The 23,712-nt window shown below is 36.8% G+C and overlaps 1 protein-coding gene across 4 annotated transcripts in view; it reads left to right on the top strand.

Annotated features, from left to right (window-relative positions):
* The window catches only part of CBLB (Cbl proto-oncogene B), a 410,825-nt gene extending 387,445 nt beyond the window's left edge, over nucleotides 1–23,380 (top strand). For 3 of the 4 annotated variants that reach the window (XM_060298032.1, XM_060298033.1, XM_030861086.2), the window contains one exon: nucleotides 19,630–23,380. In XM_060298032.1, the coding sequence (XP_060154015.1) occupies nucleotides 19,630–19,889 (260 nt within the window). In that variant the 3' untranslated portion in view covers nucleotides 19,890–23,380. Of the gene's footprint in view, nucleotides 1–11,865; nucleotides 12,044–19,629 lie in introns of those variants that run through there. The other variant, XM_060298034.2, reaches the window with a different exon arrangement.
* The last annotated feature ends 332 nt before the right edge of the window (nucleotides 23,381–23,712 follow it).

Genomic DNA, 23,712 nt, shown 5'->3' with positions numbered 1-23,712 from the left:
CACCATATCTAAAATAGCTCCCCCTACTTGACACAGTCACTTTCTATCCCCCTCTTTTGCTTTATGTTTCTTCATAGCACCTTTCATTCATTTATTTGCTTGTCTATCTCATCTGCTAGAGTACTGCTTTGAATATACACACGTGGTTTGGTTCACTGCTTTATCCCCAAGTGTCTAGAAGAGGGCCTAGCACATGTTCCTTGGATGGGTGGAGGGGTAGAAGGGAGGAGGGAAGAGTCGCCGATATCTGTGTTATGGTGAACATACACATATTTTGAGCAACTGAAAAAATACATCTGTCTCATAATTATGAACATCAGAAGTTTTTCCTATGTAGATTTTTGTCCTATATCAGTATTTTTTTCATTAACTGTATTTTGACTTTTTTTGAAGTATAGTTGATTTACAATGATGTTTTAGTTTCAGCGGTACAGCCAAGTGATTGTTATATAACTGATATATATATATATATATATATAAAACTGAATATATATATTCGTCTTCAGATTCTTTTCCATTATAGGTTATTACAAGATATTGAATATAGTTCCCTGTGCTATACAGTAGGTCCTTGTTGTTTATTTTATATATAGTAGTGTGTATCTGCTAATCCCAAACTCCTAATTTATCCCTCCCTGCTCCTTTCTCCTGTGGTAACTATAAGTTTGTTTTCTATGTCTGTGAGTCTGTTTCTGTTTTGTAAATAACTTTGTATCATTTTTTTAGAGTCCACATATAAGTGATAGCATATGATACTTGTCTTTGATTTACTTCACTTAGTATGATAATCTCTAGGTCAATCCATGTTGCTGCAAATGGCATTATTTCATTTGTTTTTATGGCTGAGTAATATTCCATTCTGCATACATATCACATCTGTTTTTTTAACATCTTTATTGGGATATAATTACTTTACAATGGTGTGTTAGTTTATGCTTTATAACAAAGTGAATCAGTTATACATATACATATGTTCCCATATCTCTTCCCTCTTGTGTCTCCCTCCCTCCCACCCTCCCTATCCCACCCCTCCAGGCGGTCACAAAGCACCGAGCTGATCTCCCTGTGCTATGCGGCTGCTTCCCACTAGCTATCTACCTTACGTTTGGTAGTGTATATATGTCCATGCCACTCTCTTGCTATGTCACAGCTCACCCTTCCCCCTCCCCATATCCTCAAGTCCAATCTCTAGTAGGTCTATGTCTTTATTCCTGTCTTACTCCTAGGTTCTTCATGACATATTTTTTTCTTAAATTCCATATATATGTGTTAGCATACGGTAATTGTTTTTCTCTTTCTGACTTACTTCACTCTGTATGACAGACTCTAGGTCTATCCACCTCATTACAAATAGCTCAATTTCGTTTCTTTTTATGGCTGAGTAATATTCCATTGTATATATGTGCCACATCTTCTTTATCCATTCATCCCATGATGGGCACTTACGTTGTTTCCATCTCTGGGCTATTGTAAATAGAGCTGCAATGAACATTTTGGTACATGACTCTTTTTGAATTATGGTTTTCTCAGGGTATATGCCCAGTATTGAGATTGCTGGGTCATATGGTAGTTCTATTTGTAGTTTTTTAAGGAACCTCCATACTGTTCTCCATAGTGGCTGTACCAATTCACATTCCCACCAGCAGTGCAAGAGTGTTCCCTTTTCTCCACACCCTCTTCAGCATTTACTGTTTCTAGATCTTTTGATGATTGCCATTCTGACTGGTGTGAGATGATATCTCATTGTAGTTTTGATTTGCATTTCTCTAATGATTAATGATGTTGAGCATTCTTTCATGTGTTAGTTGGCAGTCTGTATATCTTCTTTGGAGAAATGTCTATTTAGGTCCTCTGCCCATTTTTGGATTGGGTTGTTTGTTTTTTTGTTATTGAGCTGCATGAGCTGCTTGTAAATTTTGGAAATTAATCCTTTGTCAGTTGCTTCATTTGCAAATATTTTCTCCCATTCTGAGGGTTGTCTTTTGGTCTTCTTTATGGTTTCCTTTGCTATGCAAAAGCTTTGAAGTTTCATTAGGTCCCGTTTGTTTATTTTTGTTTTTATTTCCATTTCTCTAGGAAGTGGGTCAAAAAGGATCTTGCTGTGATTTATGTCATAGAGTGTTCTGCCTATGTTTTCCTCTAAGAGTTTGATAGTTTCTGGCCTTACATTTAGGTCTTTAATCCATTTTGAGCTTATTTTTGTGTATGGTGTTAGGGAGTGATCTAATCTCATACTTTTACATGTACCTGTCCAGTGTTCCCAGCACCACTTATTGAAGAGGCTGTCCTTTCTCCACTGTACATTCCTGCCTCCTTTATCAAAGATAAGGTGACCATATGTGCATGGGTTTATCTCTGGGTTTTCTATCCTGTTCCATTGATCTATCTTTCTGTTTCTGTGCCAGTACCATACTGTCTTGATTACTGTAGCTTTGTAGTATAGTCTGAAGTCAGGGAGCCTGATTCTTCCAGCTCCCTTTTTCGTTCTCAAGATTGCTTTGGCTATTCGGGGTCTTTTGTGTTTCCATATAAATTGTGAAATTTTTTGTTCTAGTTCTGTGAAAAATACCAGTGGTAGTTTGATATGGATTGCATTGAATCTGTAGATTGCTTTGCATAGTAGAGTCATTTTCACAATGTTGATTCTTCCAATCCAAGAACATGGTATATCTCTCCATCTTTTTGTATCATCTTTAATTTCTTTCATCAGTGTCTTATAATTTTCTGCATACAGGTCTTTTGTCTCCTTAGGTAGGTTTATTCCTAGATATTTTATTCTTTTTGTTGCAGTGCTAAATGGGAGTGTTTTCTTGGTTTCACTTTCAGATTTTTCATCATTAGTGTATAGGAATGCCAGAGATTTCTGTGCATTAATTTTGTATCCTGCTACTTTACCAAATTCATTGATTAGCTCTAGTAGTTTTCTGGTAGCATCTTTAGGATTCTCTGTGTATAGTATCATGTCATCTGCAAACAGTGACAGCTTTACTTCTTCTTTTCCGATTTGGATTCCTTTTATTTCCTTTTCTTCTCTGCTTGCTGTGGCTAAAACTTCCAAAACTATGTTGAATAAGAGTGGTGAGAGTGGGCAACCTTGTCTTGTTCCTGATCTTAGTGGAAATGCTTTCAGTTTTTCACCATTGAGGATGATGTTGGCTGTGGGTTTGTCATATATGGCCTTTATTATGTTGAGGAAAGTTCCCTCTGTGCCTACTTTCTGGAGGGTTTTTATCATAAATGGGTGTTAAATTTTGTTGAAAGCTTTCTCTGCATCTATTGAGATGATCATATGGTTTTTCTCCTTCAGTTTGTTAATATGGTTTATCACATTGATTGATTTGCGTATATTGAAGAATCCTTGCATTCCTGGAATAAACTCCACTTGATCATGGTGTATGATCCTTTTAATGTGCTGTTGGATTCTGTTTCCTAGTATTTTGTTGAGGATTTTTGCATCTATGTTCATCAGTGATATTGGCCTGTAGTTTTCTTTCTTTCTTTGTGACATCCTTGTCTGGTACCAAGGTGATGGTGGCCTTGCAGAATGAGTTTGGGAGTGTTCCTCCCTCTGCTATATTTTGGAAGAGTTTGAGAAGGACAGGTGTTAGCTCTTCTCTAAATGTTTGATAGAATTTGCCTGTGAAGCCATCTGGTCCTGGGTTTTTGTTTGTTGGAAGATTTTTAATCACAGTTTCAATTTCAGTGCTTGTGATTGGTCTGTTCATATTTTCTATTTCTTCCTGATTCAGTCCTGGCAGGTTGTGCATTTCTAAGCATTTGTCCATTTCTTCCAGGTTGTCCATTTTATTGGCATAGAGTTGCTTGTAGTAATCTCTCATGATCTTTTGTGTTTCTGCAGTGTCAGTTGTTACTTCTCCTTTTTCATTTCTAATTCTATTGATTTGAGTCTTCTCCCTTTTTTTCTTGATGACTCTGGCTAATGGTTTATCAATTTTGTTTATCTTCTCAAAGAACCAGCTTTTAGTTTTATTGATCTTTGCTATCGTTTCCTTCATTTCTTTTTCATTTATTTCTGATGTGCTTTTTATGATTTCTTTCCTTCTGCTAATTTGGGGTTTTTTTGTTCTTCTTTCTCTAATTGCTTTAGGTTCAAGGTTAGGTTGTTTATTCGAGATGTTTCCTGTTTCTTAAGGTGAACTTGTATTGCTATAAAGGTCCCTCTTAGAACTGCTTTTGCTGCATCCCATAGGTTTTGGGTCGTCGTGTCTCCACTGTCATTTGTTTTTAGGTATTTTTTGATTTCCTCTTTGATTTCTTCAGTGATCACTTCGTTATTAAGTAGTGTATTGTTTAGCCTCCATGTGTTTGTATTTTTTACAGATCTTTTCCTGTAATTGATATCTAGTCTCATAGCGTTGTGGTTGGAAAAGATACTTGATACAATTTCAATTTTCTTAAATTTACCAAGGCTTGATTTGTGACCCAAGATACGATCTATCCTGGAGAGTGTTCCATGAGCACTTGAGAAAAATGTGTATTCTGTTGTTTTTGGATGGAGTGTCCTATAAATATCAATTAAGTCCATCTTGTTGAATGTATCATTTAAAGCTTGTGTTTCCTTATTTATTTTCATTTTGGATGATCTGTCCATGGGTGAAAGTGGGGTGTTTAAGTCCCCTACTATGAATGTGTTACTGTTGATTTCCCCTTTTATGGCTGTTAGTATTTGCCTTATGTATTGAGGTGCTCCTATGTTGGGTGCATAAATATTTACAATTGTTATATCTTCTTCTTGGATTGATCCCTTGATCATTATGTAGTGTCCTTCTTTGTCCCTTATAATAGTCTTTATTTTAAAGTCTATTTTGTGTGATATGAGAATTGCTACTCCAGCTTTCTTTTGGTTTCCATTTGCATGGAATATCTTTTTCCATCCCCTTACTTTCAGAGTGTATGTGTCTCTAGGTCTGAAGTGGGTCTCTTGTAGACAGCAAATATATGGGTCTTGTTTTTGTATGCATTCAGCCAATCTGTGTCTTTTGGTGGGAGCATTTAGTCCATTTACATTTAAGGTAATTATCGACATGTATGTTCCTATTCCCATTTTCTAAATTGTTTTGGGTTCGTTATTGTAGGTCTTTTCCTTCTCTTTTGTTTCTTGCCTAGAGAAGTTCCTTTAGCATTTGTTGTAAAGGTGGTTTGGTGGTGCTGAACTCTCTCATCTTTTGCTTGTCTGTAAAGGTTTTAATTTCTCCATCAAATCTGAATGAGATCCTTGCTGGGTAGAGTAATCTTGGTTGCAGGTTTTTCTCCTTCATCACTTTCAGTATGTCCTGCCACTCCCTTCTGGCTTGTAGGGTTTCTGCTGAGAGATCAGCTGTTAACCTTATGGGGATTCCCTTGTGTGTTATTTGTTGTTTTTCCCTTGCTGCTTTTAATATGCTTTCTTTGTATTTAACTTTTGACAGTTTGATTAATATGTGTCTTGGCGTATTTCTCCTTGGATTTATCCTGTATGGGACTCTCTGTGCTTCCTGGACTTGATTAACTATTTCCTTTCCCATATTAGGGAAGTTTTCAACTATAATCTCTTCAAATATTTTCTCAGTCCCTTTCTTTTTCTCTTCTTCTTCTGGAACCCCTATAATTCAAATGTTGGTGTGTTTAATGTTGTCCCAGAGGTCTCTGGGACTGTCCTCAGTTCTTTTCATTCTTTTTTCTTTGTTTTGCTCTGCAGTAGTTATTTCCACTATTTTATCTTCCAGGTCACTTATCCGTTCTTCTGCCTCAGTTATTCTGCTATTGATCCCATCTAGAGTATTTTTCATTTCATTTATTTTGTTGTTCATCGTTGTTTGTTTCATCTTTAGTTCTAGGTCCTTGTTAAATGTTTCTTGCATTTTGTCTATTCTATTTCCAAGATTTTAGATCATCTTTACTATCATTATTCTGAATTCTTTTTCACGTAGACTGCCTATTTCCTCTTCATTTGTTAGGTCTGGTGGGTTTTTATCTTGCTCCTTCATCTGCTGTGTTTTTCTGTCTTCTCATTTTGCTTATCTTACTGTGTTTGGGGTCTCCTATTTGCAGGCTGCAGGTTTGTAGTTCCCGTTGTTTTTGGTGTCTGTCCCCAGTGGTAAGGTTGGTTCAGTGGGTTGTGTAGGTTTCCTGGTGGAGGGGCCTAGTGCCTGTGTTCTGGTGGATGAGGCTGGATTTTGTCTCTCTGGTGGGCAGGTCCACGTCTGGTGGTGTGTTTTGGTGTGTCTGTGGACTTATTATGATTTTAGGTAGCCGCTCTTCTAATGGGTGGGGTTGTGTTCCTGTTTTGCTAGTTGTTTGGCATAGGGTGTCCAGCACTGTAGCTTGCTGGTCGTTGAGTGAAGCTGGGTGCTGGTGTTGAGATGGAGATCTCTGGGAGATTTTTGCCGTTTGATATTATGTGGAGCTGGGAAGTCTCTTGTTGGCTCTCCCACCTCAGAGGCACAGCACTGACTCCTGGCTGCAGCACCGAGAGCCTTTCATCCACACGGTCCTCAATTTGGGATGATTCGTCTATTGATTTATTCCACAGATGCAGGTACATCAAGTTGATTTGGAGCTTTAATCTGCTGCTTCTGAGGCTGCTGGGAGAGATTTCCCTTTCTCTTCTTTGTTCTTACAGCTCCCAGGGGCTCAGCTTTGGATTTGGCCCTGCCTCTGCGTGTAGGTCGCCGGAGCTTGTCTGTTTTTCGCTCAGACAGGACGAGGTTAAAGGAGCTGCTGATTCGGGGGTTCTGGCTCACTCAGGCCAAGGGGAGGGAGGGGCACGGAGTGAGGGGTGAGCCTGTGGCGGCAGAGGCCGGCACGTGTTGCACCAGCCTGAGGCTCGCCGTGCGTTCTCCTGCGCAAGTTGTCCCTGGATCCCGGGAACCTGGCAGTGGCCGGCTGCACAGGCTCCCCAGAAGGGACGTGCGGATAGTGACCTGTGCTCTCACATAGGCTTCTTGGTGGCGGCAGCAGCAGCCTTAGCGTCTCCTGCCCATCTCTTGGGTTTGCGCTTTTAGCCGCGGCTCGTGCCCATCTCTGGAGCTCCTTTAAGCAGCGCTCTTAATCCCCTCTCCTCGCACACCAGGAAACAAAGAGGGAAGAAAAAGTCTCTTGCCTCTTTGATAGATCCAGACCTTTTCCAGGACTCCCTCCCGGGTAGCCGTGGTGCACTAACCCTTTCAGGCTGTGTTCATGCCGCCAACCCCAGTCCTCTCCCTGAGCTCTGACCAAAGCCCGAGCCTCAGCTCGCAGCCCCACCCACCCCGGCGGGTGAACAGAGAAGCCTCTTGGGCTGGTGAGTGCCGGTCGGCACCGATCCTCTGTGCGGGAATCTCCGCACTTTGCCCTCCGCACCCGTTGCTGCGCTCTCCTCCGTGGCTTCGAAGCTTCCCCCCTCTGCCACCCGCAGTCTCCGCCCACGAAGGGGCTTCCTAGTGTGTGGAAACCTTTCCTCCTTCACAGCTCCCTCCCACTGGTGCAGGTCCCGTCCCTATTCTTTTGTCTCTGTTTATTCTTTTTTCTTTTGCCCTACCTAGGTACATGGGGAGTTTCTTGCTTTTTGGGAGGTCTGACGTCTTCTGCCAGCATTCAGTAGGTGTTCTGTAGGAGTTGTTCCACATGTAGATGTATTTCTGGTGTATCTGTGGGGAGGAAGGTGATCTCCGCGTCTTACTCTTCCGCCATCTTCCCCTCGTCCTCCACATCTTCTTTATCCATTCTTCTGTTGATGAACACCTAGGTTGCTTCCATGTCTTGGCTGTTGTAAACAGTGCTGCTATGAACACTGAGGTGCATCTGTCTTTTCGAATTAGTTTGTCTTTTCCAGATATATGCCCAGGAATGGGATTGCTGGATCATATGGTAACTCAATTTTTAGTTTTTTAAGGAACCTTCCTACTGTTCTCCGTAATGACTGCACCAATTTACATTCCCACCAACAGTGTAGGAGGGTCCCCTTTTCTCCACACTCTCTCCAGCATTTATTATTTGTAGACATTTTGATGATGGCCATTCTGACTGGTGTGAGGTGATACCACATTGTAGTTTTCATTTGCATTTCTCTGTTAGCGGTGTTGAGCATCTTTCCATGTGCCTCTTGGCCATCTGTGTGTCATCTTTGGAGAAATGTCCATTTAGGTCTTCTGCCCATTTTTTGATTGGGTTTTTTTTTTTTTATATATTGAGCTGTATGAGTTGTTTGTATATTTTGCAAGTTAATCCCTTTTTGGTCACATCATTTGCAAAAATTTTCTCCCCTTCTGTAGGTTGTCTTTTTGTTTTGTTTATAATTTCCTGTGCTGTGCAGAATCTTTTAAGTTTAATTAGGTCCCATTTGGACTTCCTTGGTGGTCCAGTGATTAAGACTCTGTGCTTCCACTGCAGGGGGCATGGTTCAATCCCTGGTTGGGGAAGTTCCACATGCCATGTGGTGCAGCCAAAAAAAACAAAAACAACAACAACACAGGAATTAGGTCCCATTTGGTTTTTTGCTCTTATATCCATTACACTAGGAGATGGATCCAAAAAATATTGCTGTGGTTTATGTCAAGGAGCATTGAGATGGATCCAAAAAATATTGCTGTGGTTTATGTCAAAGAGCATTCTGCCTAGGTTTTCCTCTAGGAGTTTTATAGTATCTGATCTTACATTTACATTTTAAAACATTTTTTATGTTTTAAAACATTATAAAACATTTTATGTTTTAAAATGTTTTAAAAACATTTACGTATTTAAATCCATTGAGTTTATTTTTGTATATGGTGTTAGAGAATGTTCTAATTTCATTCTTTTACATACAGCTATCCAGTTTTCCCAGTGCCACTTATTGAAGAGACTGTCTTTTCTCCATCATATATTCTTGCCTACTTTGTTATATTGGGTTGGCCAAAACGTTTGTTCAAGTTTTTCCATAACATTTACAGAAAAATCTGAACGAACTTTTTGGCCAACCCAATATATTAATTGACCATAAGTGTGTGGGTTTATTTCTGGGCTTTCTATCCTGTTCATTGATGTATGTGTCTATTTTAGTGCCAGTACCATACTATTTTGATTACTGTAGCTTTGTAGTACAGTCTGAAGTCAGGGAGCATGATTCCTTCAGCTCCGTTCTTCTTTCTCTGTTTCGACTGTTCAAGGTCTTTTGTGTTTCAATACAAATTTTAAAATTATTTGTTCTCTGAAAAATGCCATTGGTAATTTGATAGGGCTTGCATTGAATCTGTAGATTGCCTTGGGTAGTATGGTCATTTTAACAATATTGATTCTTCCAATCTAAGAACATGGTTTCCATTTGTTAGTGTCATCTTCAGTTTCCTTCATCAGTGTCTTGTAATTTTCAGAGTACAGGTCTTTTGCCTCCTTAGGTAGGTTTATTCCTAGGTATTGTATTCTTTTTGATGTGATGGTAAATGGGATTGTTTCCTTAATTTCTCTGATATTTCATTGTTAATATATAGAAATGAGACAGATTTCTGTATATTAATTTTGTATCCTGCAAATTTACAGAAATCATTGATGAGCTCTAGCAGTTTGCTGGTGGCATCTTTAGGATTTTCTGTGTATAGTAGCAAGTGGTCTGCAAACTGACAGTTTTACTTCTTCCTTTCCAATCTGGATTCTTTTTATTTTTTTCTTCTCTGATTGCCATGGCTAGGACTTCCAAAACTATGTTGAATAAAAGTGGTGAGAGTGGCATCCTTGTCTTGTTCCTGGTCTTAGAGAGAATGCTTTCAACTTTTCATCATTGAGTATGATGTTAGTTGTGGGTTTGCCCTATATGGTCTTTATTGTGTTTAGGTTATGTTCCCTATATGCCCACTTTCTGGATAGTTTTTTATCATAAATGATGTTGAATTTTATCAAAATCTTTTTTTCATCTATTAAGATGATCATATGGTTTTTAGTCTTCAGTTTAATATGGTTGATTGATTTATGGATATTGAACAATCCTTGCAACCCTGGGATAAATCCCACTTGATATGGTGTATGATCCTTTTTATGTATTGCTGGATTTGGTTTGCTTTTAAGCTCAAACCTCAGTTCACAGATTTGTTAATAGTGAGAGCTGTCCATTCTGTAACTTCCGAATCAAGATAATTATTTAGCTGCTTTGAGAATTATCAGCACAGTAGTTCTGTACTTGATGACATGCATGGGAGATGCAAAAATCCCTCTGCAGTTTTGTAAGTTTTTACACTTGACTATAACTCAGAAAAACAGAAAATTTTATTAACCATTTCAAATTTTGGTCTGTGCTGTTTTTACCAATTTACTTCTAGTCATTCCAATATTTCAGATATATCCATGGGTACCCACTGAAACACTGTATTTCCATTTGAAAGGGTAGATTTCCAGAATGATGAAAAAATGTGAAAGTCAAGAAGAAGGAGAGAGACAGTACCTTACAATATATATAGGAGAAGGAAGCAAATCCCTTAAGGAAATAACATTAAAATACAACTTTGAGAAGAGTGCCATGACTGATTTAAAATAGCATTCAGTACCACCAGCTCTGGATTAACAGAAACATATACTCAAGTTATGAGAAGAGTTGTGGCCTAAATGCTCTATTTTCACAGCTTCTTTACAGTTTGCACCGTAACAGGCAGGTATTGTTGAGCCCAGAGGGACATCATTCACATATATGATTTCAACTGGTAGGAATTCCAGTTAGTATTACACTAGAAATTTCAAGGAAGAACTTTAAGTCACAAACCCTGTTGAAACATCCCCAAATATGCATTTACCAGAAACCTAAACTGGCTTTACCTGAGTGATAAAATAGTCCTGATTATTACCTCTGAGGGCCTCAGCTAGGTGTAACATCAACTATTTCAGCCTATTCCCTGAACTCTCTTTACAGACACAGTCAAACCACAGAAAATAAGATACTTTTTTCCAACAAGATATTTGCTCACATGCTGCTTTACAGGGCTACCAAGCTGTCCACTAGTTTATTTCACACCAGGAGAGGGACTCAGCTTGCCTTCTGGATTAGATCTTTCCATCAGAAACTTAAGACTATGCAGTGTGCCTTTGGGGTACTAATAGTGCTTATTTTGCAGTAACGTTTTTATTGATATTAAGGCCTTTTTAAGACAATCGTTGAGGATTCTGGTATAACTGCCACATCTTATAAATTCCATTTCTCCTATTTTTTATGGTGATGTAAATAATTGATGGTGACTTACTTATGTATATAAGCTTTCTATGAAAATAACTCAAAAAATTTAATTGATTTAAAAATATTTTCCTTTTTCTAAAAAGGATGTGTGCATGTAAATGTATGTCTACATATACAAAGAGCCTTCCAAATGTTTTATTCCTCCCCCCATAAAAGTTTATAATTTTCTGAAGTTTGTAGATGTAACAATATTTAATGATATGAATATGTCATAATGATAATCAGAATATGTGGATTTTACTGGCGTGTGTTAAACTTACATATACCTTATATGGGCCAAATGTTTTTGCTTATTTCTTCACATAGGGTTCATGTCTGTACTAGCTATGCATGAGTTTTTAGACATTTTTAAGTTTGCTTTTCTCTTGTGGTAAGATATAATGTGCTACAGTTTGAATACCATTCTTTAAAAACCCAGGGAATCCAACTTATATTAGAATACAAAGTCGTAATGATGATGTGTTTGTGCTCATGCTGATGAAGTACAGCTGAGCTCTTGAGATTTTTTTTTAATATTCTTAGTATTTAAAAGGACGTTCAAGGTAATACTTAAAAATAACACTAGAATTTCAGAATATGACTTGTATTAAATGTGTTTATAACTGGTAACAGATATTATTGCCAAGTATACCTACAAAATAAAGGAGGTCTCATAAAAGGAATTAATTCCAATACTACTTTTCCTTTACTAGCTTAAAGGAAAAGTGCCCAGATGTTGAATGAATTTTATATTAAGACCTCAACTGGAAATCACGGCTTCATTTCACATAAGAGTGGGAGTTGTGTATTGTTATAAGTGATGTTTTAAGATAAACGGTGTTTTTAAGATTTTGTTTTGTGTTTCAACAAAGGAAATTGCTGCATTACAGAGTTTTACCATAGTTCAACTACCTAAAATGTTTTTCCTTACATACAGCTTCAGTTTTAAAACCACTGAACATGGGGTCAGTTTTCTTACAAATCTAATACTAATGTTCTTTTATAACCATTTTCTGGATGTATTAAAAAAGTTATGTCATAACCTTGGCCCTTACAATCATAATTACCTACCTTAGTGTATGTGAAGATATTTTATTTGTAATTTAGTGAAAACTGTGTATTAAAACATGTCCTAAAATTCAGTAGTATAAAAACATGTCCTTCTAAAATTAAATAGTATATCTGTAGTGGAAGCAATTCAAGTTTACATAAATGAGTTCCAGAAATAATTGTTCCAACTTACAGGAGAGTAGCAAAGTCATAATGATGATGTGTATGAGATTTCTTTTATGCCTTGATAATTTATATTTTTTCTTTTAATTCTCAGATATTGTTATACTTGAAAAAATCTGAAAAAATCTGTAGTCTTAAGAGTCTTGATGTCCATCCCAAGTATAGTCAATGAATTACTAAATAATTTTAGAGATTATGTCTCAGATTGTATGTAGTAATCATTTTTAAAATTTGTTAAGCACTTACTATGGGACAAATGTTATGCTAAGTATTTTAAATACAGATAACAGAGATAACTTAATACATAACATATATTATTATATTTATAGTTGCACATGTAAAATATATTTTATATAATAGTGTCTATATTGTATATTAATGTTTTGAGTAGTTTAAATGTAAATTTACTATAAGATACAGGTCTAATAAAAATATTTTTTTACTTTTTATTTTATATTGTAGTATAGTTGATTAACAATGTTGTGTTAGTTTCAGGTGTACTGTGAAGTGATTCAGTTATACATATACATATACATGTATCTATTCTTTTTCAAATTCTTTTCCCATTTAGTTTATTACAGAGTATTGAGCAGAGTTCCCTGTGCTATACAGTAGGTCCTTGTTGATTATCTATTTTAAATATAGCACAGTGTACGTGTCAATCCCAAACTACCAATCTATCCCTCTCCCCCAACCCTTCCCCTCTGGTAACCATAAGTTTTTTCTGAGTCTGTTTCTGTTTTGTAAACAAGTTCATTTGTATCATTTTTTTAGATTCCATATATAAGTGATATCATATGATATTTGTCTTTCTCTGTCTGACTTACTTCACTTAGTATGATAATCTCCAGGTCCATCCATGTTGCTGCAAATGGCATTATTCCATTCTTTTTTAATGACTGAGTAATATTCCATTGTATATATGTACCACATCTTATTCTTCTGTCGATGGACATGTAGTTTGCTTCCATGTCTGGCTATTGTTAACAGTGCTGCAAGGAACACTGGGGTGCATATAGCTTTTCGGATCATATTTTTCTCTGGATATATGTGTGGGATTGCAGGGTCATATGGTAGCTCTATTTTTAACTTTTTAAGGAACCTCCATACTGTTCTCCATAGTGGCTGTAACCATTCACGTTCCCACCAACAGTGTAGGAGGGTTCCCTTTTCTCCACACTCTCTCCAACATTTATTGTTTGTAGACTTTTTCATGATTGCCATTCTGACTGGTGTGAGGTGATATCTCATTGTAGTTTTGATTAGCATTTCTCTAATAAATAATTAGTGATGTTAAGCATCTTTTCATGTGCCTCTTGGCATCTGTATGTTTTCTTTGGAGAAATGTCTATTTAGGTCTTCTGCCCATTTTTTGATTGGGTTGTTTGTTTTTTGGATATTGAGCTGCATGAGCTCTTTGTAAATTTTGTAGATTAATCCCTTGTCAGTTACATTGTTTGCAAGTATTTTCTCCCATTCTGTGGGTTGTCTTTTCATCTTGTTTATGGTTTCCTTTGCTGTGCAAAAGCTTTGAAGTTCCATTAGGTCCCATTTGTTTATTTTTGTTTTTGTTTCCATTTCTCTAGGAGGTGGCTCAAAAAGGATCTTGCTGTGATTTATGTCATAGAGGAAAACATAGGCAGAACACTGTAAGAGTTTTATAGTGTCTAGCCTTACATTTAGGTCTTTCTTTAATCCATTTTGAGTTTATTTTTGTGTATGGTGTTAGGGAGTGTTCTAATTTCATTCTTTTACATGTAGCTGTCCAGTTTTCCCAGCACCACTTATTGAAGAGGCTGTCTTTTCTCCATTGTATATTCTTGCCACCTTTGTCAAAAATAAGGTGACCATATGTGTGTGGGTTTATCTCTGGGCTTTCTATCCTGTTCCATTGATCTGCATTTCTGTTTTTGTGCCAGTACCATACTGTCTTGATTACTGTAGCTTTGTAGTATAGTCTGAAGTCAGGGAGACTGATTCCTCCAGCTCGGTTCTTCTTTCCCAAGATTGCTTTGGCTATTCGGGGGTCTCTTGTGTCTCCATACACATTTTAAGATTTTTTTCTTCTAGTTCTGTGAAAAATGCCATTGGTAATTTGATAGGGATTGCATTGAATCTGTAGATTGCCTTGGGTAGTATGGTCATTTTGACAATATTGATTCTTCCAATATTTTTTTCTTTTAATTCTCAGATATTGTTATACTTGAACATATCTGTAATCTAAGAGTCTTGATGTCCATCCCAAGTATCACTGAATTACTAGAGATTATGTCTCAGACTTTAAAAAATATTACATACAGTTTTAAATATAAACAGAGAATTTAATACCTAACATTGTTATATTTATAGTTGCACATACAAAACATTTTATATAATTGTTTATATATTGTATATTAATGTTGAGTAGTTTATATAATACAATGTAATGTTATATATAAAATATAAATAAATGAATGTAAATTTACTATACAATACAGATCTAGTCTTAATTTTATTTCCCACAACCCCTCTGAAATAGGTATTATTAATGTCAATTTATAGAAGTAAGTGAGACACAACAAAGTTTAGTAATTTACCCAAGGTCTCACAGCTAGTAAATGATTGATTGATAGGATTTGAGTCAGTAGGCTGTGCTTTGAATCAGTAGGCTGTGCACCCATTTATGTTGTTGTTAGCCAAGTTTATGTTTTAATCCCACCAGTAGTCAGTCAGGCCAAAAATTAGGTTTAAAAACTTAACTCACGGGCTTCCCTGGTGGCGCAGTGGCTGAGAGTCCGCCTGCCGACGCAGGGGACACGGGTTTGTGCCGCGGTCCAGGAAGATCCCACGTGCCGCGGAGCAGCTGGGCCCGTGAGCCATGGCCGCTGAGCCTGCGCGTCCAGAGCCTGTGCTCTGCAACGGGAGAGGCCACAACAGTGAGAGGCCTGCGTGTGGCAAAAAAAAAAAAAAAAAACTTTAACACATTCATATAACAGTGATTGCTAAGCTGAGTTTGGAGATAGCCAATCATAAAACCAAATGAGTAGTGATAGAAGAGGGTACTAAGAATTCTAAAATTGTAGTAGAGATTTCAAAACCTGGATTGTGATCATTTTTCACATGAATTTAGGAAGCCACTACGTACTTTCTGTACTTTTTATACCAGCAAAATCAATCTCTGTCTTAGATTCTTGAGCAGCTCAGACCTGTAAAACCAACAGATGGGATCTGAGGCTTTTTTTAAAGTTATGAAAGTGGTACATACACATTAGAGAACAAAGTAGAATTAAAAAAAAAACAAGAAAAGTCACTTAGAACCCTGTCATCAGTAAGGAACATTATTGCCATTTTGGAGTCCTTCTTTCTAATGATCTGTCCATACACATGTTGACACAGTGGAGATCATACTCCACAGTACAACATAGTATCATAAGTTTCTTACCACATCATTAAATTTTTTTAACGTCATTTTAAATTATTGTATGATAGTCCATTTTTATATGCTGTCAAACTAAACTATTGCTTCTCAAATCTTCCTCCCCACCAAAGAGCTAACTCCGAATGACATGGGGACTAGAGATTTAACTAAAAGTGGACAATCACATGCAGGAAATTGCTTCGAAGTCTGTATTATTTCAACAATTTATAGAAATTTTGCATTTTACTTGGTATATCTACATTTATTTTCATATTTAAAAATATTAACTCTCTCATATCCTTGAGTAAAATTAGTGCTCCAGGAAGATGTACTGTTTATAGCCTATGGCTCCACACCTTCTTGCACTTATTTGGATGTTGTTGCCCTTGCTCATAGGAGTTCAAAAATACCATGAGCACGGACAGCAGCACCAGAATAAAACATGTCCTTCCAATCACATTTCTAAGGATGACATGTATTCAGGTACAGAAGTCCCCATAGCGCTGGCAAAATTCATAGTCATTCCAGTGTACTCCAAAACTACAACATAGCAGCTTTGGGAGAACTCTGAGAGAGGTTCATCTGCTGCTTCATTGCTCCTTTGCATCATCTACACATTACAAAGTGAATAAGGACCTGGTATCTCCTCTTTTAGACATTGTGAGAAAGAAGAAGTGGAAACAATGAAGGCTGTTCATGAGGTTTAAGAAGAAGTGTCTAGAAAGAGGGATTGGCTTTAAGTGCTTTGCTGTAATGATCAGCATGAAAATTGCCTGTTTTTTTTTTTTTAACGGCTTTTACTATTAGTTCAGGTTGTAACAGATCTTTCTTGTTAATATCTTGCTTAAAAGTTTCATATAGAACTAGGCACTCACTACAAATTCCAGGTTTTTGTCCTCTTCCACATTTGAATTCCTATTAATTCATAGTAACTGCTGTTCTATAGCACTGTAGTATAGTGGTTATCATTACAAATAATACTTAGTAGATTTGGAGAGTGAGAATTATGAAAGTAAACTGCTTAACTCAAAGTCACTCAAAATCTTAGCGGCCAAACTGAGATGCATCTAACCAACCTCGGTGCTCGTCACCGACATCCTCATCTTGAAAAGTTGTAGCTGTCATCAGTTACCTGGTGCAGAGCTACACTATCCAATTAAAACAAACAAAAAATTAAAACGTTCCAAATTGAATAAATATTCAGCAATAAATAGAAATGTATATAACAGGTGGCAAAAAGTTGCAACAAAGCTTCCACGTTACTTCCATTTGTGGGCTCTAATACATGATACAGTTCAACTCTGGGCATTTGTAAGATTCCAAAGAGATGTCAGCACTGTTTCGGGGAAACAGATTTTGAGTTAGGGCAATGAGGACTAGGATTAAATGAGTTGGGATATATGAGTTTTGTGTTTAAAAGGAAAAAAATCTATCTTTTGGAAAAATTAATCTTTGCTTCAAAGTTTTTTCTTTTTTTACTGAAAATATCTTCAAAATCTATTGTGATTCCTTCCAGAGATGGTTTGAATCATTTCCTCTAGTTGGTATTACAGATAGATCAGAGATACCTTCACTCCTCTAGCTCGATAGTTTTGATTTAATCTTTGTGTGTGTGTGTGTGTGTGTGTGTGTGTTTTCCCTAACATTTGGTTTAACCTAACTTAGCCTTCCTGAATTATGTTTAGTACTTATTTTTTTTCAAGAAAAGAATAGCTTTCTCAAATAAAATTTATCATCTGCAAATTCCATTGCATTTGGCCAGTATTAATTATAGCAGCCTCACAGAGTGGATAGATTTCTTGGGGGGGTTTTCCTGTGACAGGTGCCATCTGCCAAGATCAAAGACACATGTTTATTACATCTAGAAGCTCTAAATCTTAAGACTTAATTTCCAATTATACTGTTAGATGGGTCTCTCACTGCCACAGCATCTTTCCCAGTTTAGTAGTATTCATAGCTGTACTTTTCAGAGATGCTTGATATTCACGTGCCCTTCTCAGTATTCAGACAGAAACAAAATAACAATATTAGAAAAGTTCTTCGAAAATTACCAGTAGAATACAAGGAATTTAAACTTGTGTTTAATTCTAGATACTCTTCTCACCTAAAAGTAAGTCAGAACAGACAATATTTCAATGTATAAATTCTGTGGTAACTGATTAAAGGAAAGCTTGCTAGAATCTCTAATAGTTTTTGGAAGTAATTAGAAGCAAAGCATAATTTATTATCCCTCTCTGCATGACATAATGGAAATACTTAATAGAAAAATAAATGAAATCTCAAAACAGTAAGAAATGCAATTGACTAGACCATAATAATTTGCGATATTTAGTTACAGATATACAAAACAGTATAGACTTTAGCAAGAACCAGAAACTAATGTGTGTTCTTACGTATGACCAGAGTAAGCTTTATCTACAGCTATAATATTTTTTTCAAACTGGATATCATTCTGTAAGAAAGGAACAATTAGAAATAAGACTATCATCCAATTTTGTGTAGAACTAAATATTTTCATCCTGGAGGCTTTTGTTTTGTGTATGTTATATTGATATTGCTAGAATTGCAAACAGGATGATATATTTTTTTTACAAGTTACCTTCTCAGAGAAAATTATACTTATGAGAAAAATATGAAATAATGTATCAGATAATTCTTTATAATTTACATTTGATTATTATTGAAAGTATCATCTTATAATATTTCCATAGGCCATCAGGAAAGTTGGCAAGGGAGCAGAGACCCAGAGGGACAGGATGAGAACAGGAGTCAAGAGGGTTCTAGCCTCACTTCTTCATTTATTTGTGTCCTTGAATTTGGCACCTGTCAGTGGTCTAAGAAGAAAAACATTAAATAACTGTTGGCGTCTACTGTATCTTAAACCCATAAATGTTTCATGGAATAACTTTGACAATTTTTAACCTTTTTTAAAAATCTAGGCTTTTGATATTAAGTCAGATACAGATAAATGGAAATCCATGATAAAAGTGCCACCTCAAGTTACTAGCCCATCTCCTGGTGATCTGTATGGGATGGTGGTCTATTAACTAACTTTCTTTTCTCCTAATAAGATTACTTTCCATTCATGGATACCAGTGTCATTGGGTTTAACTTTGAGAAACTATTATCAGGGGACTGATCTGGAACCGAGTTCTCCACTAATGTTTCTGCTGGCTTTGCTTTTTCTCAGGCTAAGCGTTCTACATTGGAATCTGGATAAAGTATTTCAGCAAAGCACTGAGTTTACTTCTGTCCAACCTATGGACTAATAGCAGACTCAAAGCATCTACTATTTCATTATTTCCCCCCTAGCATCAGCAAGGTATCACTTTACAGCATTATTAACTTGAAAAATATGCTACAAAGCATATTTCTCAGGAGTTTTGCTCTGACATGGGTGGGGTGTAGGGCCTGGTGGGGATGTTCTGCCAGGAGTATCCACGAGCTGGTAACAGTTTCCTCTGGTAGAAACTTCCCAAGGAAGTGCCTCCACCATAGTAGAGAAGGGCGAGCTGCATTGCCAAAGTGAAAGCTTTTCTGTTCCAGTTATTTTTGTGTTTTTTCCTTCTGTATCTTTTATTTCATATGGTTTAAAGAACAATATGTAGAATTGGGAAAAATTTTGTGTTAATTTCTCAGTTAAATTTCCAACACACCCTACCTTAGTTTTCTTGACGTTCAAAATGGGGACAATATAACCTATCCAACCGTAGTATATACAAAATGGAAAATGGTTTTTGTAGAAACAATGAAAAACTGTTTTCATATAAAATAATGAGATCATACTAATGTATAATATCTTTATTTTTAGCTCATTATTTAAATATCTCTTTAAAAATCTATGCAGATGGTTCACAAGCACCAGCCAGACCTCCTAAACCACGACCCCGCAGGACTGCACCAGAAATTCACCACAGAAAACCCCACGGGCCTGAGGCAGCATTGGAAAATGTCGATGCAAAAATTGCAAAACTCATGGGAGAGGGTTATGCCTTTGAAGAAGTTAAGAGAGCCTTAGAGATAGCCCAGAATAATGTCGAAGTGGCCCGTAGCATCCTCCGAGAATTTGCCTTCCCCCCTCCCGTCTCCCCACGTCTAAATCTATAGCAGCCAGGACTGTAAACACCAGAACACAAAGCAATTGCTGAATATTCCAGATGTGTGGAAAGGAGAAAAGTGAGATGGAATTCAAGAGAGAACGTCTCCTCCTCACGTGGCATCTTGAGAAGAGAAAGGCTCGGAAGTGCTGCTTCTCAGAAGACAGCTTCTTGCTCAGGATGCCAATGGCCACGGCTTCCTTATTTTTGCTAGCCATACTTTTAAATCAGGGTTGAACTGACAAAAATAATTTAAAGACGTTTACTTCCCTTGAACTTTGAATCTGTGAAATGCTTTTCCTTGTTTACAAGTTGGCAAAGTTGCAGTTTGTTTTTTAGTTTTGTTTGGGGACTTTTTTGATACCTGTACTGTGTTCTTGATAGACCCTCTGTACAGTGGTCAGGTCTGCTGTAACATTTTCTACCAACTCCCTTGCTGTCTGCGTCAACAGCTAAGTCACATATTCATTTTGATCGCTCCCATCCCACCCACCCACCCCCAAACCCAGGTCCAGTTCCATTTCTCCCATTTACAAGATGCTTTAAAGGTTCTGATTTTCAACGTATCAAATTAATGCAAAAAAAGTGTGTGGCCTTCACTACTGAGTCTTTTCTTTGGAAACCATCACTGTTGAGAGATGGGTAAAAATCTGAATGTATAAAGCATTTTTTGGTCAATGAATGCCTTTTATAAGGGGTTTTCATATAATATAGAAGAGCTTCCCTTTTTGTGTAAGTTTTGTGATCTTCCACACTCTCATCTTTGTCATCCCAGGGGTGTCACGGCGCTAAAAACAAAAACCTACAATATTAGAAAGCAACTACCGCAGAGGTGGGAGAATACGCTTGCACATGACAATGCCGTATTGAAGTTGTATAATGAGGTCCCCTGATATTTATGCCGCATTACCTTGAGGCATGCTGAATAAGAGGGCCGTCTCCCAGAAATACATTAATAATTTTCAGATAAAACTATCACCATACCTTTCCCGAAGTGGAATCGAGTTCATTTCCTGTTTGAGTGATTACACTCTGGTACCCAAAAAGTTTAGGAACCAGTTCATATTGCAGTGGAAACGTTACATCTTTGACGCACTGTTAAGTGCTAATGCTACTGTGGCACTGTTTATTTTTCTTTTGCAAAATTCTTAGTAATTTTCTCTCTCCCATCAAATTAGAGTTCGTATTTAATTTTTCGATTCTCTCATTCATTGCTCCACATTGCTCCATCCAGTCAGGTATAAGACATTTATATAGTTTTGCCTTTTTTGCAAAATGGAGGTTGGTTCTTCAGAAACCGTGTTATTACTTTTAATAAACCTACAAATATTTATTGGGCATCTATGATGTGCTCCACGCTGTCAGGCACTGTGTTCTTAAAGCACAAACCGTCACAAACTGATTCCATTGTAATATTCTGTTATCCTTTATCTGCCATTTTGATGGTGAAAGTGTCTCTGCTGGACAAAGCCTGGAAGGGTTCCACCAGCGCTTTAGAATTTTCAGGCAATCTGCTTTTTTTTTTTTTCTTATTTAGTGAAGAAACTAGACAAAACCAGGTCTGTGTTAAATGCCTGAACCCACAGAAGGCTTCCTAAACGTGGACTGATTGCAGGTTTGTGCACGTTTCTGCCACTCCTTTAACTTCACACAGTGTGATGTAAAAAGATGCATCTCATAGTGAGTCTTTCTTCAGGATTTGAAAGCATGTAACCAAACATGTGGCAGAGCCAAAGGAAATTAACAGTCAAGACTTGTGTAGTCATTGCATTGACCTGGGGAGGGAACTAACGCATTCCTTTGTGAGCTGACATGTGCCCTTACTTGACAGTTTGATCTCCTGACATGAGGTACCTGAGGAGTCACAGGCCTTGGATAGTTTGTGCTTATATTTTAATTTCTTCAGCTGATTCTGAGCTGGTTCATGTCCCTGGAAGAGAATTTTTAATTTGCTTTAGATGTTCTTCCTGTAAGTAGGTACATGAGGGCAGTTTTTTACACTTTTAAAAACTGCATTGGCTAATTCTCCATTGCTTTATGAACCCCATGTTATGTCATCATGATTTTTCATTTATTAGTTTCTGATGTCATGTTGGAATAGCACTGTGGTTCTTTTTTTTTATGACTTGCTGATCTTAGGTACAGTCTAAAAGCCAAAAGTTGCCACTTCATTGTGATAATATTGTTATAACATTCTTAATAGATTAGGGAAGGATGTAAAATACGAATGTTAGGAAGTATAGTATATTCTCATTCAAACAATTCTCAAAAATGTGAAAATTCCCAGTGAGGATTAGAAGAAGACTGGTGACAATATAGAAAATTTAGGCCTGAATTTTTAAAAATCTATTTTGCAAAGAAAACTTACTAGCCTCCACCAAAATCTCTCTGTATCTAGTACTCAATAGCAACAATTAGTTTTATCATTAAAAAGAACGAATCAAAATTTTGTATGGAATGGAAAGAGCGAAACTTTCTATCAAACATTATCATGAAAAACCTATTGCTACCTATTACCTATGACTTATCAAACTCAAAAGTTTTTTTTTAGGAAATAATTAAACCAAAATACATTTTTAAATTATAAAAGTGACTAGCCATTAATGGTTGGAAATGAACCAGGTTTGGTTTCACTGTGATCCAAGAAGTTTGACATTCCTCCCATGTCTCAAGACTTGGTAATATGATTATTTTTAAAGCCAGTATGATATATAATTCATATAATTAAAACAGATTGTGGCCAACATTAACCTGCTCTCCCCTGTCCCCCAACATATTCTGGGGGTAGAAATACTTATCCTCAAAGACAGTCCAGTAAATTAATCTCCACAATCTCTTTTTCCCCTTGATGTCTGTAATATCTATCCTAGCCAGATTTTCTAGAATTGAATCAGCAGTGCTTACGGTGATCTTGAACTTCCTTCCACAAAGATGACCTTGAGCCCCTCCCCATCCATATTCCCTTGCCTATATTGCAAAGAGTAGTAGAGCCCTAACTGCAACTTCAAAGGGCCCATTGGTTAACTCAATATTTCACACACAAGAACACTTGCAAAGATTTTTTCATAATGTGAATTTTTTCTCTTTCAGTTCCAGAAGCATTTCCCACAGTTTGGACATTATTTTTCCTCTCGGATCTTCAACTTGAAGCTTTAATTTGCACTGAATTATCTAACCTGGTTAAAAATTTAATCTTTCTCTTATGCTGACAGATTTGGAAGCAAATTACAGTATGTTTTCAACAATACAGATACTGCCTGTTGACCTGGAATTTTAATGCTTCTAGGAAAAGTTTCCAGAAAATGACAGCAGTTGAGTGAAGGGTTTTCTTCCCAATTTACTATTTTATTTTTTTAATGCCTTTTTTAAACTTGTCTAATATGGCAAAATAGTTATGTGTTCAATTAATTTATATTTTATTCATCCTTTTTCAATTCTGGTTATTATGTAAACGCCAGTACTTTATCTGTTCTTTTAAGGTATTTTATAAAATGAATGTTAACAAAAGCAGAGTTGGTATTTTATTTTCAAATGAATGCAAACATTTCTTTCACAGCACTTCTATGTTGTATTTTTTTTCTTCGTGTTACGCAAAAGACATTTGACTTAAGAGCTAACTGGCCAAAGTGGTACAAAGTACCCATCCCAGATGATTTAGTTATTAAATACCAAAAACATATCATTTAAAGATATTTCACATAGATAAGCTACTCCCATGTCTTAGAACTGAAAGTCAAAGTTATATTAAGGTTCTGAGTAAGAAACATCATATCTGGGAAAGGCTGACGGTCTTCTGATGACATACCATATAATTGTTCATTCTTAACCAACAG

This window comes from Globicephala melas, chromosome 4 (genome assembly GCF_963455315.2).
Source record: "Globicephala melas chromosome 4, mGloMel1.2, whole genome shotgun sequence".
Lineage (NCBI taxonomy): Eukaryota > Metazoa > Chordata > Mammalia > Artiodactyla > Delphinidae > Globicephala > Globicephala melas.
This window is presented reverse-complemented; position numbering and strand designations above follow the sequence as displayed.